Source organism: Cavia porcellus, unplaced genomic scaffold (assembly GCF_034190915.1).
Source record: "Cavia porcellus strain 051 isolate PalLab524CR breed Dunkin Hartley unplaced genomic scaffold, mCavPor4.1 scaffold_8, whole genome shotgun sequence".
In the NCBI taxonomy this organism is placed as follows: domain Eukaryota; kingdom Metazoa; phylum Chordata; class Mammalia; order Rodentia; family Caviidae; genus Cavia; species Cavia porcellus.
Genome location: NW_026947491.1, coordinates 24,587,830 through 24,607,685, shown reverse-complemented (window position 1 = coordinate 24,607,685; position 19,856 = coordinate 24,587,830). Strand labels below are relative to the sequence as shown.

Below are 19,856 nucleotides of genomic sequence, written 5' to 3'. Positions count from 1 at the left end.
ACTGTATTTAGAAACTAAATTTCAATTAATAAGATGAAGATTATATTGGTTTTTAAATTTTTTTTTTAAAACCTACAGTTAAAAACTTAAACATTAAATACATTGTATGGCCAAGTTTGGCTCATCCTATTTCTCCTTAAATACAGACATTCCATGATTCTAATATTTATTTCTTTTGAATTTTGTTTGGATAGCCCCATTATGATAGCCATCTGAAATACTTTTATAAATGACTTCATGTCATATACAATGTGAAACTACATTTTAAATATTTTCATTTCAGTAACTGGTAAAAATACTGAGCAGAACAAACATGTAGACAATACACTGTGTCTTTCCTGTAACCACCTATCAATCCATATTTTTTCCCTAATGCCTCAGTTCTTATCTACTTCCCACCTGGGTTCACAAGGATTTTGCAAGACACTTGATTTATGAAAGCTCAGATAATGAGTCCTTCCCTAATTGTCTTGACTGAAAAGTCTAACAATTCTGTCCCTCAAAAAGTTGTTAGCTGACAATATTTTCTTAGCAAATCAATATTGCTTAGAGTCATTCTTTAATAATTCACTCTGCAACAGTGCTAGCAATCATTAAATACAGCGCCTCAAATTCACTGTATGTGGAGAATAAAAGTGAAGTATGTGGTAAGAGAAAAAAATTCCATGGCTGGCCACAACCTGCTAACATTTCACTATATACATTTGAGACAATAATTAGCAGTTTTTCTTGCCAGATGTCAAGGTCAAATTTTTCTGCCTATTTTATGAGACTCAAGTAGTACTGATCATATATGATGAATGTATTAGAATCTCAAAACTCTTATAAAAGTAATATAATTAGTGATAATATTGTTTTATAAACTTTGTATATGAAATTGAGTAAAAATTATGAGCTTATGTTACTATTTCTCATAAAATTTAAATATTGATACCTACTCTTTTATCCCCACGATATTCATATATCAGCATGAAAAGGTAATTCCAAAAAGAAGTATTGAATTAACCAGTGATTACATGAATTCTGCTTGAATCTGTGAAAAAAACTATACTTAATTTGTTGTGATTATAGTTTTACAATACACAGTAATAAAGATGACAACTGGAATTCCTCAGGGTTAATATAAATGAATAATTGTGAAGGTATGGCTCTAGATTGTCCCTGCAAAGTTTCATTTGTTCAGAAAGGGCTTTGGAAAGTGACTGGTTCTTGGGCTCTATCTCCATCAGTGGATTAATCCGCTGGTGAGCTCACAAGGAGCGTGCGGCGGTGCAGTGGGCCTGGTGGAAAACGTGAGAGGGGACAGCCTCTCCCAGGCTCTTTTCTTCTCATGCTGCTTCCTACTGCACAAGGCAGGCTGCTTGCCTCTGCCAGGCCTTTCCACTAGGATGTTTTTGCCTTGAAACCAGCTGACCATGAATTAAATCCCCTGAACTGTCTCCAAATTAAGCAACTTGTCTAAATTGTGGCTATTGGATATTTTGTTCCAGTAATAATGAAGCTGACCAACACATACATTATATAAATAACATTAAGCATTTGGTATATTTGAAGGAGAGACTGGCAGACGTAAACGCAGCAAACACTATCATAATAGCAAACACACCGACACAAAAAAGCTGCATAGAATATGGTGGAAAAGCACTGTAAGTGGTCAGCATCCTTTAAAATGCCACATCAAGTTAAATATATGTACATAACCCAAGTGACTTATAAATACCAAGTTTTCTACATACCTTCTAGATAACAGACTGTATAACAAGGTACAAGGAATTTCAGGCAAAATTTAAAATACAGATGCTGATTTTATAAAGTAAATTAGTTTGCTTATTTGAAATGAATCAAATATTCACTGTTATCACCTACAAATTTACCCTAAACATTTATACTTTCTCAAAGATTTAGTAATACTCTACACTGTTATATTTTATTGGATAAAAGGAAAATTTTATTGAAAAAAAGTAATGGTTGAGAATGTGGTATTACTTAGTATAAAAAAACTAAAAGACTTGTTTAGTAAAGATAATGAAATGCAATTAAAGGATTGACAGATAATCTGAGTATTTCCTTCTGACATAAATAATAGGATTCACTGACATTTCATAAGGTGTAATACCAAGTAAAAATAAGATTGCCAGGACTTTACATAGCTGCAAACTAAACCTAAAATTGATATGGAAATGCCAGAGAGTATAATGAAAGTAGCAAATTTGAGTTTCTGCCATATTGAGTAAGTACCTGCAGTGCAAGGAATATGGCAGCAGGAATATAACATCTGAAACCACAATGCGAATATGTCTGTTTTACAGCTGTGTGATTTAGAACAAGACAGATACTTCTCTCAGCTATGCTTTTATTATATATAGCATGGCAGATTACTGTAGGGATATGATAATATGGCTGTGCACTAATTACTATCGTATAGTCAGGAGTGGGCAATAAACATTTTTAAGTTTTTAAGAGACTTTAAAAATAGCAGAATTTCTTTAAATTTATATTCTCTATTTCTAAAGACTATAAAGTTATATATCACTTAAATTTTGTAAGGGTTCTCCAGGTATTAGACAAAGATAAACTTCACGATCTTTCTACTTGTAAATTGTTACGGTGGAATACCTGCACTTTCATTTCAGTTTTTCAAAATTTATTTTTTAGTGAAACTAGTATTCTACTGATATGTATACTGTTCTATGGGGAGAAAAGTACATGAAGATTGCTGAGGAAATGATTCAGTTTCTTTACAATAGGACTAGAGGTCTATACTATTTACTTGTGACCACTTACCATTTTTTTCTTCCTTTTCTTGGTACTCCACTTAATAGTAAATTACAAATTTTTAATTTCTCTAACATTATCTTTGATAAAGAGAATGCATTGCTATGTTTAATTATCCTCAGCTGAGTTTTCATTAAATGTTCCTTGCATTTATGTTAAATTTTGAAGTTAGATTTGGAATTAAATCCAAATTTTGTTACCTAGTAGCTGTGTGAGATTGGCCGAGTTATTAAATTTTATTGAATCCACGATAAAGAATGCAGCTACAACAAACACAGTGTTTGCAATAAGCAATTTTAACACAGCACAGGGAGGAGGCTGGCTGTACTGTGTGGCACAAGGAAGTGTTGAGTTGATGTTACTAATTGTGATGCCTCAGTAAGGGATTTTTGGCTGTTATTCTCCATTACTAACTGATCTCTATCAATAAACACAGGCTTATAAAATGCCTTTTAATCAACTTTGTTCAGTCTTATGAAACAAAAGTAGATATTTTGTTGATAGTGATTTTCTATTTGCTTTTTATTGGGATTAGATTGACAAAGCAGTATTTGTTTAAACTTTTCTTGAGTCATTTTGTTTTCTAAGAAATTAATGAATTTTGTTTTGAAATCCAATCTGATCTCTCAAGGAAAATAGACTACTGATAACTTTGCTGGCTGGCCTGGCTGGTGTTTCAACATAATAGGAGACTGAATGGTCCTGTGAAGACTCCTACAGCATCTTATGCTGATCATCTTCTACCAGTAACTGTTACTTCATTCTTTCTAGTTACCTGGTATATGTGGCATTCACACTGAGCAACAAAGACATCTCTTTTCATTGTTATATTGCCAGGATTTATATTCCGGATTCGGTATAACACATGCAAAAGTGTTTCTTATTCTTACAAAACATTTGACAAATGCAGAGAGTACAAATGAATGGATAAAAAAAGATATTGTACATCAAGAATTAGACAAATATAGTTACTTCTTATTAAATGTAATACTAAGTTTTACATTTAATTACTGGACTTTGATTTGACTTTATCCTTTCCAATAATTTTGAAGGTAGATGTTTTAAGTTCTACACAGCCATATTAAAACAATAAACTCATACCATGTCATACTTATCTAAATATGGCTGTGAATAATAGCCCAAAACTAAATTTTTATTTTATGAAACAAAGTTTAAGTCCTTTCTCGGTCTCACTCTTTACTTTCTTTTCCAAAAATCCAGTACTTTGAACTATTTTATAAAATATCACAGTTAAAATTTAAAGTATTATAGTATTGAAGATTAATACTCCAGTATTAATCTACTGCTACTATTTAGCTTTTTCTACAAGATCAAATTATACATGGTAATTATATTCCAGTTGAGGCACATTATATTTCACTAAGGAAACATAATAATTCTGAGTACATATTTTTTTAAGAAATGAGGAAATTGAGGCCGAAATCTATAGCTGATAAGTTACACAGCTTGAATTGAACCTATGCTGAGCTTCAGGTGCCTATGTAATATTTTTCATCTCAGAATAATTGCAACAGCATTTTATCTCAGTTTATAGATGAACATTTTATTTTATCTATTATATTACTTTTATCTAGCTTGAAGATTGTTTTTAATATTTGATAGGTTTCTCCCCAACAAGGTTCTGCCTACTCATCATGGCAGAGGTCCTACATGGCAAAGAAACCACAAAAAAACACCTTATCAGACTTCTTGATCCAAGCCAGACTTCCTGTCCTCCCTTCTCAAGCACAACAAAGATTCCCTAATTTGAAACCTATACATATTAACACGTAGCAATAATCTATCACTATCAACTAACCAAACCCCTCTGCAAGAGACAATCTATGTAAGCATCCCCCTAGCATTCTGTCATATGAGCAAGCCTCTACATTTCTCTGCAGCCTCTCCTACATCCCATCATTAAAGCCTCTTCATACTTTGTCTCATTTCTCCTGCACCACTTCAGCTTGAGTTCCAAAAAATAATCATTATCTATCACCACAAATTACATTTTTTGTTAAATCTTATTTATTGATTTTCTGTTGTTCACTTCTTAGTAACTGGAGAACTGTAGGGAGTCGGGGGCCAAGGGGAGTGTTTAATAAACAAGTGAAGGTTAACCTCTTTTGCTCTTGACTGTAACTAGAGGATATTTTCAGTTTTCTTGGAGTTCTATGTTTAGATGAAGCTCTGACATACCTATGACATTCTGTAATGTTTCATAGTCTCTAGGCTGATATTCCTTTATTTTTTCAAGTATGTACAAATATATAAATTCACATGTATTAATTTCAGCAAAAATGACAATGTATTTGCTCTGCAGCAGAGTTGGTACTCTAGAAACTTCTCCCTCAAAGGAGTATCTATTCTGGAGTTTGGCTCTTTCCATTACGCATGGATTGCTGCTCTTACTTCATCTGTCTTTTTCACTTCTTTGGAAATGACTATTATTTATGTTACTGCTCAGGATGAAGTTTCTAAGCCTTTTTGATTTTCTCTTCTTTTTTCAATCTCTTAATTAATTCTCTCTGTAATACAAAGATGTTTCTCAAATTATTCTTCAATTAGTACTTTATTTGCTATAATATTAAAAACACTTGTCACCATATATTTCATTTTAGCCATTAGGTATTTAACTACTCTTTTTTACCTGTCTTTATGTCTACACTCAACTTTTGACATCATAGGTAACAAGAACCAATATTTTTAAACTAGTACTTGTTTTTATAAGTTAAACCTATGGTAGGAAAATGACTTGTTAAAAATCTTATTGATCTCTTTATTTTCTTATATTCTTTGATTTTTCATATTTTCTTAGGTTTCATAATTTTCTGTTTATATGACTTAGGTCTTATCACTTTTGTCAATCCATTGCCTGTTTAAAAGCCATCATCTATTTTCACTTCCAATGAGAATTGTGTAACAGAAATTATATTTAATCTTCTTCTTAAATAACTTAAAAATAAGAAAATAAAACCATAAAACTGTATTTTCCAGGCACTAAACAACAGAAAGTCCTGGAAAGTCCTAAGAGAAGGGCTTTGCTTAAGATAAGCTCTGGAAATCATTTCATATTATCATCTTGGGAGCATACAAGGTTCCATGCCGGAAAGCAAAGCAAGGCGAAGCCCTGTACTTGATAAAATGAGAAGACTGCAGACCAACCAGAGCAAGATGACTACACAGCAAAACACTAATGAGCAAAGTTGTAGAGAAAGAGATCGTCGGGGATTTTCAGAAGGTTCCTTCCCTGAGTCTTTGGCTAAGTACTGACTGAGCATAACATGGAAGAAATTACTCAAAGTTAGAGAAAAAAGAATAACCCAAAAAACGAGGAGGTACCATTCTCAAAGTTCACACAAGCCCAAGAATAATTAGTGTGCCTAAAGTAGGGAGATTCCCTGAGGCACTGCATAGGGTGTTGCAAAGAATCTGCCTCAGAAGTTAGGAAGCATCTGTCACCCACAACTCTGCGCTGCTTTCACTAACATAGTGAAACAACAGGCAATAAGGGAGCACTACATAGCAATTATATCCCAGGAAAAAGGCAAACATGTGTTACACCTAGTGAAGTAAAAAAAAAAAAAAATAGCATCTTATTAAATCCATAGACATGAAAACAAACATTTACAAATACTACTCGAGGGGAGAAAAGGACTCATTCAAAATTGAATCAGAAATTATACAGAAGACCAAATTAATTAAAAGTTATAAACATATTCTATATGTTCAGGGAGGTAAAATCATAAATATATTAAAACATAGAATAAATTTAAACTATTGAAAAAAATGGAATATTTAAGATGAAAACTATACTGCATGGATAACAGCAAATTAGATACTACAAAAGAAAAAAATTAATGGTAAAAGACAATGATTTCCTTCAAGACTTAGAACAATGTTCCTTTTAAATGTTTTACTGTTACACGGGAAAATTACAAAATGTTATATGCTATGGTCTGATTGTGGGAGTTTACCCTCCTCTGTGAGATAGTGACAGGGTGGAAACTTAGTCGAGCTATGGTGTTTACAGGTGGGACTTTTGGGAGACCTTCAGGATTAGGCTCAAATAATTATGGGTGGGACCCAAGACTCACACACATGTCTATCTAAGGACAGAGACAGGCCAAAGGAGACACACAAGTATGCTCGCTCTCTTGCCCTGTGAGGGCTTCAACAGCCTTAGCACTCTGCCCTCAACAGGGCCATCTTTGGGTACAGCCACTTACATTTGATGTTCTGACTGTTGAGCTAACATAAAAATTTTCTGTGGTATTAATACTAGTGGTATGTGGTATTATATTAATAACAAGGAAAAATGGACTCACACATGCTAACAAAAGAAATCAAAGAAGGCAAAAATAGTGGGTATGTCATTCATAGACTGGAAGGCTCAATAGGTATTTAACATCAGAAATGCAACACAATTTAAATCAAAATACCATCTTTGTTTTGAGAATTCGGATTCACTTTAAAATGTACATAGGCATGCATTACCTAACAGCAAGGATACAATTCTTAGAAATTCTTAGTAATTCTGTCATTGTGCAAACATCAGAGACCATACTTACTCCATCCTTTCATGACACACTCAACATGGCCTTCTGATATAGTTAAGAGATGTGATAAACATGAGATATAAGAACTTACTGTCAGAATGAGAGTGCATACTGTTTAAAGGATTATATTCTAATAATAAAAATGGAAAGTATATTACATGTATCACCTAGTAATATGGCTGTTTATTCTATCATGTGCTATACATAATTATGTGTGCCATCCTTTTTTAACTATGGGTTTACAATTGTATCACTACCAACATTCATGAGTACATGGAGCAACAAAGGGATATGACAAAAACTTATGTAAAAGAAGTTGAAGAACTTACTACTACTCTCGAGGTTTATTGTAAAGCTACAGTAATCAAAGCTATGTTGGTATTGGCATAGAGAGCAATGAAAAGAGTTAATAGACTAAAAATAGACCTATACATATGTAGTACATTAATTTTCATCAAAGATGTACCAAACAAACAGAACTTCTCCTGAAGGTTCAATAAATTGAGTCAATAAAACAACTGACAAGAGATCTAGAGAAATCATTCATAAAATTCATCTGGAATCAGAAGAGACCTAGAATAGCAAAGGCAATTCTGGGCAACAGATGCAAGGCAGGAGAAATCACAAGCCCTGACTTGAAATTATACTACAAAGCTACTGTGACAAAATCAGCATGGTACTGGAATAAAAACAGACCTAAACATGAATGGAATAAATTAGAAGATACAGCCACAAATACAAACACATTTAGCTACCTTATCTTCAACAAAGGGGCTAAACATATTCACTAAAAGAAAGCCTCTATAATAAGAGGTGCTGAGAAAACTGGCTTTTCATATGCCGAAAACTAAAACTAGACCCATGTCTATCACCATGCACTAAATTAAAGTCAAAATGGATCAGAGGGGCTGGGGATTTAGCTCAGCAGCACCTGCCTGGCAAATGTGAGGTTGTGAGTTTGATCACAGTACCAAAAAAAAAAAAAAAAAAAAACCTTGAAAAAAAATGAGATCTAAATACTAAAACAGAAACACTGAATGTGCTGGAAGACAAAGTAGGTAGAAATCTTGAAGACACAGGAGTAGGCAATGAGTTCATGAACAAATCAAACTGCCCAGGAAATATTTACTAAAAAGTTTTTACGTGTCAAAAGAAACCTCCAACACAGTGGAAAGAAAACCCACAAATTATAAATGTAATTTTGCCAACTGTCCCTCAGATAAAGGATTCCTATCTAGAATATATAAACAATTAAAATAATCATGTCCCCCAAATTCAAAGACTCAATCCAAAAATGGGCATCGAGATGAATATACATCTCATATAAAGAAATATAAATGGTAAATAAATATGTGAAGAAATGTTCAGCCTCACTAGTCATTCGAGAAATACAAATTAAAACAACACTGAGATTCCATCTCACTCCAGAAAGAATGGCCAAGATCAAGAAATCAACCAATAATAAATGTTGGAGGGGATATGGGAAAAAGGAACTCTTTTCCACTGTTGTTGGGAATGTAGGCTGGTGCAACCACTATGGAAATCAGTGCAGAGGTTCCTCTAAAAGCTAGAATTAAAGGTTCCAATTGATCCAGCTATTGCACTTCTAAGCATTTTTTCCAGAAGAATTGAAAACATCATACATCAGTGATACAAGTGTACCCATCTTTATAGCAGCACAATTTGTAATAGCCAAATCTTCAAAACAACCCAAATGCCTTCAAATGAGGAATGGATAAAAGAAGATGTGGTAATTTTATACAGTGGGGTACTACTCAGCTATCAGGAAAGACTGCATTGAGGCTTTTATAGGCAAATGGATGTGACTTGAGATCATATTCATAAAGTGAAACAAATCAAAATCATTTGTGTAAATACCACGTTGTTTTCCTAGTATAAGCAACTGAAAGAACAAATAAGATCTAAAATCTATAATAAATATTGTGTAAGGGTAAGAAACTTCTCCAAGGGGAAAAGTAACTCGGATAGGAGAAAAGAGGAAAGAAAGAAGGGGAAAGGAAGAAGTCATAAAGCTCTATATATACACCTAAGATAGCTAAGATAAGTGTACTACCAATTCTATTAAGTCTTGGAAAAAACAGTTAATACGTGTATGATTAGATCAATTTTGTATGTCTATATCTGGTAATCTAAGCAACTCTTCAGAAGATAACAATACGCAATATAAAAACCATTGTTAAATTCCTGTCACCTTATTTTGAAAGCCTATATTATTATTGTTTTGGATTTGTTGTTGCTTGTTTGTCTCTTTTGCTTTTTGTTTTTCTTTTCCGTGTTCTTTCTTTTTCTTAAATTTAAAAAAAAAAAACCTGACAACAGACAATTTAACAAGAAAAAATCCACGTAAATTTATTAACATACAAGTGCTGAGGAATCGCACAGTAAGAAACTCAAAGAATGGCCAGATTGGTGAAGCTTAAATATCTTCAAGGAATTTTTAATAGGAAAAGTAAACTATTTATAGGGGAGATGAATGGGTTCAAGAATAGACCACAGCCTGGAACAAAGCTCTCCTGTGCTCTTGATTTGGTGTCAGTACTATGTAACATGGGTTCTGTGACCAAGTCTTCTGTGTACCTATCCCTTATAAATCCTTTGTAAGCTTTAGGAAAGAGGGGCTGGAGAAGATCCCTATGACTTTGGTTCTTCTTTAGTTCAAAGTACTCGCATAACAAAGCACTACACTTTGGAATATTACTTTTTAAGTATCAAAGATACAAAAGCAATTCAGTGGACAAAGGATCTTTACAACCAGTACAAAAAACTGGATGCCATTTGCAAGGATTGATGTATTAAAGTAATCCCAGGTACAATCAATAAACTCCAAAACTTTTGTGAGTGAGATAATATATATAGCTGTCTTTCTTATTCATGGAAATGTTCTCAAATGACAGATTTATTCCATGTAGAAATTTACAGACCCAATTTCCTTCACCCTATTTTTGCCACTGACAAGGGTCTTTTGGGCTTTCTCATGATAGAAAAGAGATGGCAGAGGGAGTAGCCTAACCTGCAAAAGCAGGATTTTCTAAACTGCAACTACCCAGAAAGAATCCCATGAAAAAGCTCCCAAGGAGAGGCCACTAACTGGCAGCGACAACTTTATATTCACTATGCATGTTAAGAACAAATTTCTGTGAGTATTTGGCTGTAACTGCCATGCCACAGCAGGACATCTAAAAGTAAATTCTAAAATAAAATATAAAATCATAACAGGAAAATTGTAGAATATCAAGGATATTGAAAAAAATGTTAGCAGAAACTATTAGAAATTCCATATAGAAGAGAGATTATCTCTCAAACATCATGAAATCAAAATTTTTACACACAGAAAAGATTAAATCCTGATAAAATAGCATGGAGAACTAGCTCTACCCCTAATTATGGTCAGATATTTTAACATGTCCCTCTACAAACTGGCTCAATAAACAGAGGAAATCAGTAACAGTGTAGAAGAGCTGAACAAGACAACCAAAAAACCTAAATGATATTTATTTTTTAAACCCCAATAATGAGCAGACTGTCTACTCTTTTCAAGTAGACAGTATTTACCAAAACAAAAGCATACTCTGGTCCATAAAACAAGGATCAAAATATACTGAAGCCATATGAAGAATGTTCTTTGAGTAGAATGAAATTTGAAAAAAATAAAACATACATCTGGAAAATATAAAAATACTTGGAAACTAAACAAAATATTTCTAGACCCATAGATAAAGAAAATAATCAAAAGATGAATTAAAATACTGTATTTTAATGGAAATGAAAACATCACATCCTTATATCTGATAAGGTAAGATACAGACCAATTATTATTACTAAAGGCCTACATTTATTTATTTATTTATTTTTGGTACCAAGGATTAAACTCACAACCTCTTGCTTGCCAGGCAGGTGCTTATGCTGCTGAGCTAAATTCTCAGCTCTTAAATGCCTACATTTAAATTCAAAGATCTTGATCAGTGACCTAAGTCTCCACTTCAAGATACTAGAATAAATGCAAAAGGAAATGTAAGCATGAGAAGTTAAATAAGAAGTGGTAGAGTAAAAATTTAAAAAATGAAATTTAAAAAATGAAAATCACTGGAAACAAAAACTAGTTCTTTAAAGAAATTCCAAAAAACTGACAAGCCACTATCAGACTAATCAAGAAAACACAAAGATTCAAATACTAATATCTAAATGAAGACCAAAGATATCATCAAAGTTTCCACATATTTTAACAGCACAGTAAAGAAATATTATAAACATATGTGTATATGTGTGTGTGTGTTTGTGTGTGTATGTACATAGGAAATATATGGAAAATACAGAAAAGTGTGCATGTGTATCACATTCATTTGTTTGAAAAAATATCTACATCTATTCCAGGAACAAAAACTAGTAGTAGGCAGAAAATTTTCAACGTACTAATCAGCTGTGACCAGACTATATATAGCTAAAATTATACTGAATAGTAAAAAACTAAATTATTTCTTCACATGGTCAAGTGAAAGGAAAAGCTATCCATTTTCACCCTTGTCTATTAGTGACAGCATTAGAAGTATAGCCAGTGAGGTAAGAAAAATAAATAAAACACATTAAAATTTAAAGGGAAGATGCAACATGTTTATGCTCAGAAAACAGACCAATGTAAAAAAAAATAAAGAAACCTATAAATACAAGCTTATAGTATTTCAGGGCAGCACCCTAACAGAGTGAAGTGATGTTCCAGAGAACAGGGGCACGTGGTTTTACCAGAAATCCTAACATTTAATGAAATAATCACACCAATTCTCTGCAAACTCTTCCAGAAAATGGAAGTAGAAGGAATACTTAATTCATTTTATGAAGCCAGAATTAACTCAGTACCAACACCAGGCAAAGATATTAATGGTGAAAGAAACCACAGATTAATTGTTTCATTTACAGAGACGTGTAAGTCCTTGACAAAAGCTTAACAAATTGAATCCAGCAATGCAGAACAAGGATTATATACCATGACAATGTGGCATCTATTGCATATATGCAAATGGGGTTCAGTATCTGAAAATCAACTAATACAACCCATCTACTAATAAGCTAGTGATGATAAAAAAAAATCACATAATCCTATCAGGAGATACAAAGTATTTGAAACAATGGAACACTCATTTGTGACAAAACAAAACAAAACAAAAACCCTCTCAGTAAACTAGTTATATAGAAGTCATTCTCTAAGTTTATTAAACAAAACAAAACAAAAAAACTAACAAAAATCTAGAGGTATTAATGTATTTTGTAAGAAACTACAATTTTTTCACTAAAATCAGGATAAGGCGAAAATTCTGCTTCTCATTATTGCCTACTAACATCATACCAGAAGTCCTGGCTAATGTAAAACACAAGAAAAAGAAAGAAATGGCATACTGTTGGAAAATAAAAGCATCTTTCCCTTATCTCCCACAGGTATAGGATGGTCTACATAGATAACAATAAAAGACTTAAAACTTCACAGAACTAAATAAAAACAAGAAGTTTAAGATAAAAGAGGACATAACAAAACAGGTCAGAACAGAACAGTTTAAGTAACATAGTGTTTCACCAAAAGACACTCAGACGTAACAGTAGCTACTACAGTGTCTCTTTCCTTGAAATAATTGAGTATACCTTTATATACTATAGTATCAAACATAAAAAGACAGTGTAAAATCCATTCAAGAGAATGAAAGTATTACAGAGCATTCAGAATCAACTAACAGAAAATGAACAAAGGTTACTATATTATCTCCTTGTCTATAAAATATTATGTTTATACTATCAAATATAATAAAATCCAATAAGATACAACGTGATAAAACCAATGGAGACAGAAAAACAAAAGCTTGGTGGGACTTCAAAACAAGATGATATTAAATGATCACTAGCTATTATAATGTCTTGTTTTCTTCAAAATAGCTGTTCATATCATCACAGACAATAAAATGAAACAACCAGAATAAAACCATTCCAATTAATGAATGAAAACATTATAAGGCTTCAAAACAATATAATGAGGAATCATGATGACCACATACTTTTATGTATTCTTACCATTTCTTATACTAGGGAAACTGTTCAGTATTTATATGTGTGAGTTTGATTTATTTCACTTATGAATATAGTCTCAAGCTGTGTCCATTTATTTATAAATATCTCAATGTGATCATTCTTTATAGCTGAGTAGTATTGCATTGTATAAAAATACCACATCTTTTTATCCATTCCTCAGTTGATGGACACTTAGGTTATTTCCAAAATCTGGCTGTTACAAATTGTGCTGCTATAAACATGGGTGCACATTTATCACTGTGGTATGGTGTTTTCAATTCTTTTGGGAATATGCCTACAAGTGGAATAGCTGGAACAAATGAAACCTCTAATCCCAGCTTTTTGAGAAATCTCCAGACTGACCTACACAATGGTTGCGCCAGTCTACACTCCCACCAACAGTGCAGGAGAGTTCCTTTTTCCCCACAGCCTCTCCAGCATTTGTTGTTGATGGTTTTCTTGATTCTGGCCATTCTTTCTGGAGTGAGATGGAATCTCAGCATGGTTTTAATTTGCATTTCTCTAATGAGTAATGATGATGAGTAATGATGATGAACATTTTTTCATGTATTTATTTGCCATTTGTATTTCTTCATCTGAGAATTGTGTATTCATCTCAGATGCCCATTTTTGGATTGGATCCTTGAATTTTGGGGTCTGATTTTTTTTTTAAATTCCTTATATGCTTTGGACAGAAGTCCTTTGTCTGAGGGACAATTCACTAAGATTGTTTCCCAGTTTGTAGGTTATGAGAGCTATCTTCAATCAAAGAGAGAAGATCTGGGTGTGGGGGCATACCCTGTATTCCTATCACTTGGGAGGCTGAGGCAAGAGGATCTGCCAGTTCGAGACCAACCTGGGTTACAAAGTGAGCTCAAGGCCAGCCTGAACTGCATAGTGCGACCCTGTCTTAAAAAGACAAAGAGAGAGGTACAGACAGCATACAAGCATGAGGTAGAAAGCACATTATCTATAATAAAATTAGGAAGCAGTTCTCTAAAACTATGGATATGCCTTAAACAGAGCTGACTATAATAAAATAAACAGCCAGAAGAACCATTCTCCTGTACTGCTACCAAAAACAGCCTTTGGAATCTTAATTTATTTTGAATTTTTAATATTTATCATTATAAAAAAGCATCCAAATTTTCAACATCAACTGTCTTTTGGTGAACCAAGTCTAGAAAATAACAATAGAAATAAATTCCACTGTGGACTCCAATAAGATTACCAACAGAACTCCACAAAAAAATCTTCACTTCAATTACCACTCCTAATTCAGTGTTCACACATGATAACAGCATGTTCCATACACACATAGTGCAAACACTGACAGTACGTGTGTTTTTCTTTCCTGGCCTTTACATAGAACATACTTGACATCTTGCTAGTCTTGCTGTTTTGTTAGGAGGTTCTTACTATATATATAGTGTGACCTGCCATACATGAAAAGAAAGTAAGCAAAATGTGCTGTCGTGTGAGATATGTACATGATGTGTGAAGACTGCCTTGGGTATGACAATTGAAGCGAAAATTATTTTGTTGTAGAGTTCTACTGATATTTTCATTATAGTTTATACAGAAATTTATGTCTGATAATATCTTTCAGGCTCTCTAAGAAAATATACAGCTGGTATGAAAATGTTGATGCTTATTTTAAATACACAATATATATTAAGAATTTTATTGATTTTTATGTGCCCATTAATTTTCATTATTAAGAAGGCTGAAAATATCATTGTCAATATCCATACTAAATGTAGCAAATACAGCAACTTAAAAAAGAAAAACCCACAAGAAACAATATAGTAAAGACTGTCCCAAATCCCTGAAAAGGGAATCATGATCAATCACGCATTAAAGATTACCTATGAATTTCAATTTCTTACTTTTCCTACTGGGAGTGTTTACGGCCAACCTTTGTTTCATCACTGTTTATATTACCATGTTGAATGTAAGCAATGTACTTTAGTTTTTAATGCTTCCAGTAAAAAGGGGCCAAATATCTGAACCTGCTCATGTAAAAACTACTTAAGTGTCTTAGTTACTTTTTACTTGTTGCTGAGACAAAATGCCTGAAGCCCAAGTTGGGAAAGGAAAAGTTTATTTTTTACAGTTTTTGGAGGTTTCAGTCCACACTCAGTTGGCTCCAAGACAGGTGGGCATGGCTGGGCTGCAGTTCATGGCAGCTGCAAACAGCAAAACCAGAACCGGCAAAGAGCAAGACACACCTTCTTCCTGCCATTACATCACATCCTGGCTCCACCCCTATGTGGGTGGAGCACTGACACCATCAATCCAAGCACTATACAATGAGCGAATAAAAAATGCACAATTTAAACTCATGAGGCCTGGGGGACACAAACATAAACCATGACATTCCACCCCTGGACTCCAGGACTCACATACATCCTTTATACAAAAGACATTTAGTACACCTCCAAGAGTTGCCAAAGTCCTAACAGCTTCAGCATTGCTAAAAAGTCCAAGTCCCAAGTCTCCTCGAAGATCTATGGCAAACTGTTAACTATTAGTCCCTGTACAAATGAAACAGGGTTAAACATTTCTGAAATGCAAAGGCACAAGATAAACATTACCATTCCAAAAGTTACAAACGGGAATATAAAGCATTGGAAACAAAGCAAGTCCAACATCCAGCAGGACAAACATTAAGTCCTAGAGTTCTATGCTCAGCATCAGAAGCAATCTGGTTGCAAGCTCCAAAAGCCTTGGGTGATTCCACCCCAAGGGCACTACCAGTGATTTCAGTTCCTGCAGCTTTTCTCTTAAATCTTCTCTGCTTGCTTTTTGCAGCTTCCCTTGGATCATCCACATTCCTGGCTTTTCCAAACTTCTGGGGTCTCCAATGCACCCTCGCCTTCATCCTTACATCTTCACAAATTGCTCTCTCAGGGGCACACTGTTTGGCCTGCCAGGCCCTTTGCAATCGAGGTGGAAGCCGTCTTACCCTCAGAATTTTTGCATTTTCCTTGCACCTAAAATCAGCACCTTGTGGATGCCGTCAAGGTTTTATGCTAGCTGAAGCAGTAGCCAGGCTTTTCTCTCTCTTGGCTGTAGGGATCAGTTGCCTGGATCACAGGGCTCTGTTTACCTGATTGTGATGAAAAGCTTCTCTGTATTGCCGCCATTCTGGAAACTCATGTGGACTCTGTCGCCATTCTGGAACCTGACTTGGCCTTTGTCGCCATTCTGGAGCATGGCACTCTGTAGCTTTTTCCTCTGAGCAAATTTTTCATCTTTGCTGTGAGGCTGCACAGGGTGGGGACCTGCTTCCTGAGATGCCCCGGGGCCATCTTTCTTATCTCTCTGTTTCTCCTCAGGAATCAAAATCTCAACTCTGTCTTTACAATCCACACCTTTCCTGGAATCTTCCTTCGGGCCAAACTCACAGCATTGTACATTATCCTGCTGGGCTCTTTGCTTCTGATTTGAAACATAAAGCTGGCTGAAAGCCCCTAACAATAGCCATGCCACAGCCTCAATGTTCGATTGCTTTTTAATTTCTTTTTCAAGATTAATCAGTCCATTGCCCTTTGTCTCAGTCTCAGGCAGAGTCTCTGGGCAGGAGCAAAATGCAGACAAAGTTTCTACCAAGCCTTAACACCCATCATGTGGATTCCAATGACCAATGCAGTCCTTCCCAGCAGAAACCTCCCAAGCCTGGTCTTTACCATGAGGCTTTCTATCATCAGCCTTCTGGTCTCCTGAACTCTGACCAGAATCTCCTCTACAGAACAGCCTAAGCTGCTCCAGCTCTATGCATCCAGGCGACATGTTCAAACCTTTCCAAACTCCGCCCACAAGCCATTTCCAAAGCCTCTTGAAAAACATGGCCAGGTATAGTCACAGCGAACGACCCCACTCTCGGTGCCAAATTTCTGTCTTAGTTACTTTTTACTTGTTGCTGAGACAAAATACCTGAAGCCCAAGTTGGGAAAGGAAAAGTTTATTTCTTACAGTTTTTGGAGGTTTCAGTCCACACTCAGTTGGCTCCAAGGCAGGCGGGCATGGCTGGGCTGCAGTTCATGGCGGCTGAAAACAGCAAAACCGAAACCGGCAAAGAGCAAGACACACCTTCCTGCCATTACATCACATCCTGGCTCCACCCCTATGTGGGTGTAGCACTAACACCATCAATCCAAGCACTATACAATGAATGAATAAAAAATGCACAATTTAAACTCATGAGGCCTGGGGGACACAAACATAAACCATGACAATAAGTCAGCCTCTCCTATCAAACAGAGGTCCTGGACTTTTGAGTTTGAGATCATCTCAGGATGGGAGGTTCAGATTTTTTCCTATAGTGGCAGGGTATATAAATATGACTGTGAAATAGAGACTGTGTGGTATATTAGTGCTGTTCACCAAATACTTCTGGCTGTCTTCCTTCAGCTTCCATAAGCTTGCACTATCTGGAGCCGTTATGATTAGGTGGAATCACATACATAGAGAAGTGGAATTGGAAATGTCAATTCCCAGCCACATTATTTAACTGCTGATGAAAAATGCAACAGGACTTAATTTTAGTGTTTAATGATAACAGGTAATATAGTCCACCCAGCAAATACACTCTCAGGATAGTTTCCAGGATAAGGACATGAAACAGAAACCCAAGACAACACTCAATTTAAACGTAGCATGAATAAAATATAAACTTTACTGCTTGCAGCCAGATGGCATAACCCATCTTACTGTGGTAATATGTGTCTCATGCTGTTTTAAAGTTCGTTTTATAATCTTAATTCTGTGATTTATATTCTTCATTTATAAAGTCATACACATCACACCCTTACAACCAGCTTGTCACCCAAAATAGCATAATTGTTACATCATATTTATCAACTTCCTTCTTCCAAGCAATTTAATGAGCACTAAAAAATACTTAATAGAACTGATCATCTTGAGAATGAGGCAGCATATTTATAAATCTCCATTTAAATTCACTTGATTTTGTCTACTAAATTGTAGTTAATTTTCTCACCATTTTAAAAAATATACCATTTAAATAAAGTTGACTATGTTTCACCACTTATGTTTTTATTATTGAAAAACACTGCAAGGAACTCCTTATGATACTACCACAACTCCCTTGCAAGTAAAGTAGTTAATCATTTAAAACTCTTAAGACATTAAACAAAAACAAAAAAAAAATGCAAATAGATGCTAATGTCTGAAACAAACTGTAACTCAAGCACATTTTAAAATTCTGGTATATCATTTAAAATAAAATGTTACCAAATGTTATTGTAAGTCACTGAAAGCTATTTAGGTGAATATTATTAAAACCCAGAAACTAACATGTAAACAATCATTAATTTGAAAAAAACTCACTTGCTTTAAGACTTTACTACTATTTTGGGCCTATCATAAAATTTAAGCCCTGAGCTTAAATACGCATATCTTTTTTCTCCAAAATACATGAAGTAAAGTAAATGGTATAAAACCAAATAAACAGTGGTACAGCTATCAGGGGAGAGGAGTTAGAGGAAAAGTATAAATGCACAATGGGTGTGCACATTTATTACCTGCGCATTGAGCAGCTCCTCACACTTGTGTGCTTGCTTCTCAATGGCAGAAATGTACTGCTTTTCAATAGCTTCTACTTGCTGCTTGACTGAAGACTGCAGTAATGCCTAGAAACAAACAGGAAGATCAGTTGTACCACAGACAAAACTTGGGAGTCTAGAGCTGCCATGAGTTTTTTGACAGTTGTACATATCTGAAATATGAGACCTTCTCCCATACAGACTATACATTTATAAATAGTGAAGTCATTATACATTATATATATATTATATAGTGCCAGATATATAGATATATAGATATATATCACTACTTTAAGTTTTCAGTTTTATCATTCTTTATTGCCAAATAATTCAAATTTTTTACTCAGATACTCCTTTCACACACCTTCTCTTTCAAAAAGGCCAAGTCATGAAATATGATAGAGTAGTTCTGCTAAATATAAATTTAGTTCAGTAAAGACCACACAGGATGAGAAGCAAATGAAAGCTGCTGAAGAAAAAAAAATGGAAAGGAAGGGAAAAAAAGCCAGACATATTTCACTGGCTGACAAAACTCCACATCCTTTCGGCACACTGTAGTGTCCCATGGGCCAAGCATGATCTTCAAGACCACAAGTCAAGTAAAAGCAGATGGAAACTATGAGCAATTACAAACATAAAGCAACTGCCCCCAGCCAGGAAGTTCACTTCTTAATGTGAAAAGGTGTAAGTCAGAATCTCAGGAATGGACAAACTTAATTGGATGGCACACAGGCTGGAAGTTAAGTTAAATACAAAGAAGGTATCTCTATTCTAAAGAAAATCAGATCAGCATTTGAAGATGTCTGACACGCTTACTTACTTATTGAAGATGTTTAGAATATCATAATCATCTTTCTTTTCATCTTTGAGGCTGTATTTATGG

General features: G+C 34.5%; 1 protein-coding gene across 18 annotated transcripts in view; it reads right to left on the bottom strand.

Annotated features, from left to right (window-relative positions):
- The window catches only part of Ccdc91 (coiled-coil domain containing 91), a 388,627-nt gene that overhangs the window by 161,352 nt on the left and 207,419 nt on the right, over positions 1-19,856 (bottom strand). For all 18 annotated transcript variants that reach the window (XM_013149338.3, XM_023563788.2, XM_013149335.3 and 15 more), the window contains one exon: positions 18,953-19,060. In XM_013149338.3, the coding sequence (XP_013004792.1) occupies positions 18,953-19,060 (108 nt within the window). The remainder of the gene's footprint in view (positions 1-18,952; positions 19,061-19,856) is intronic.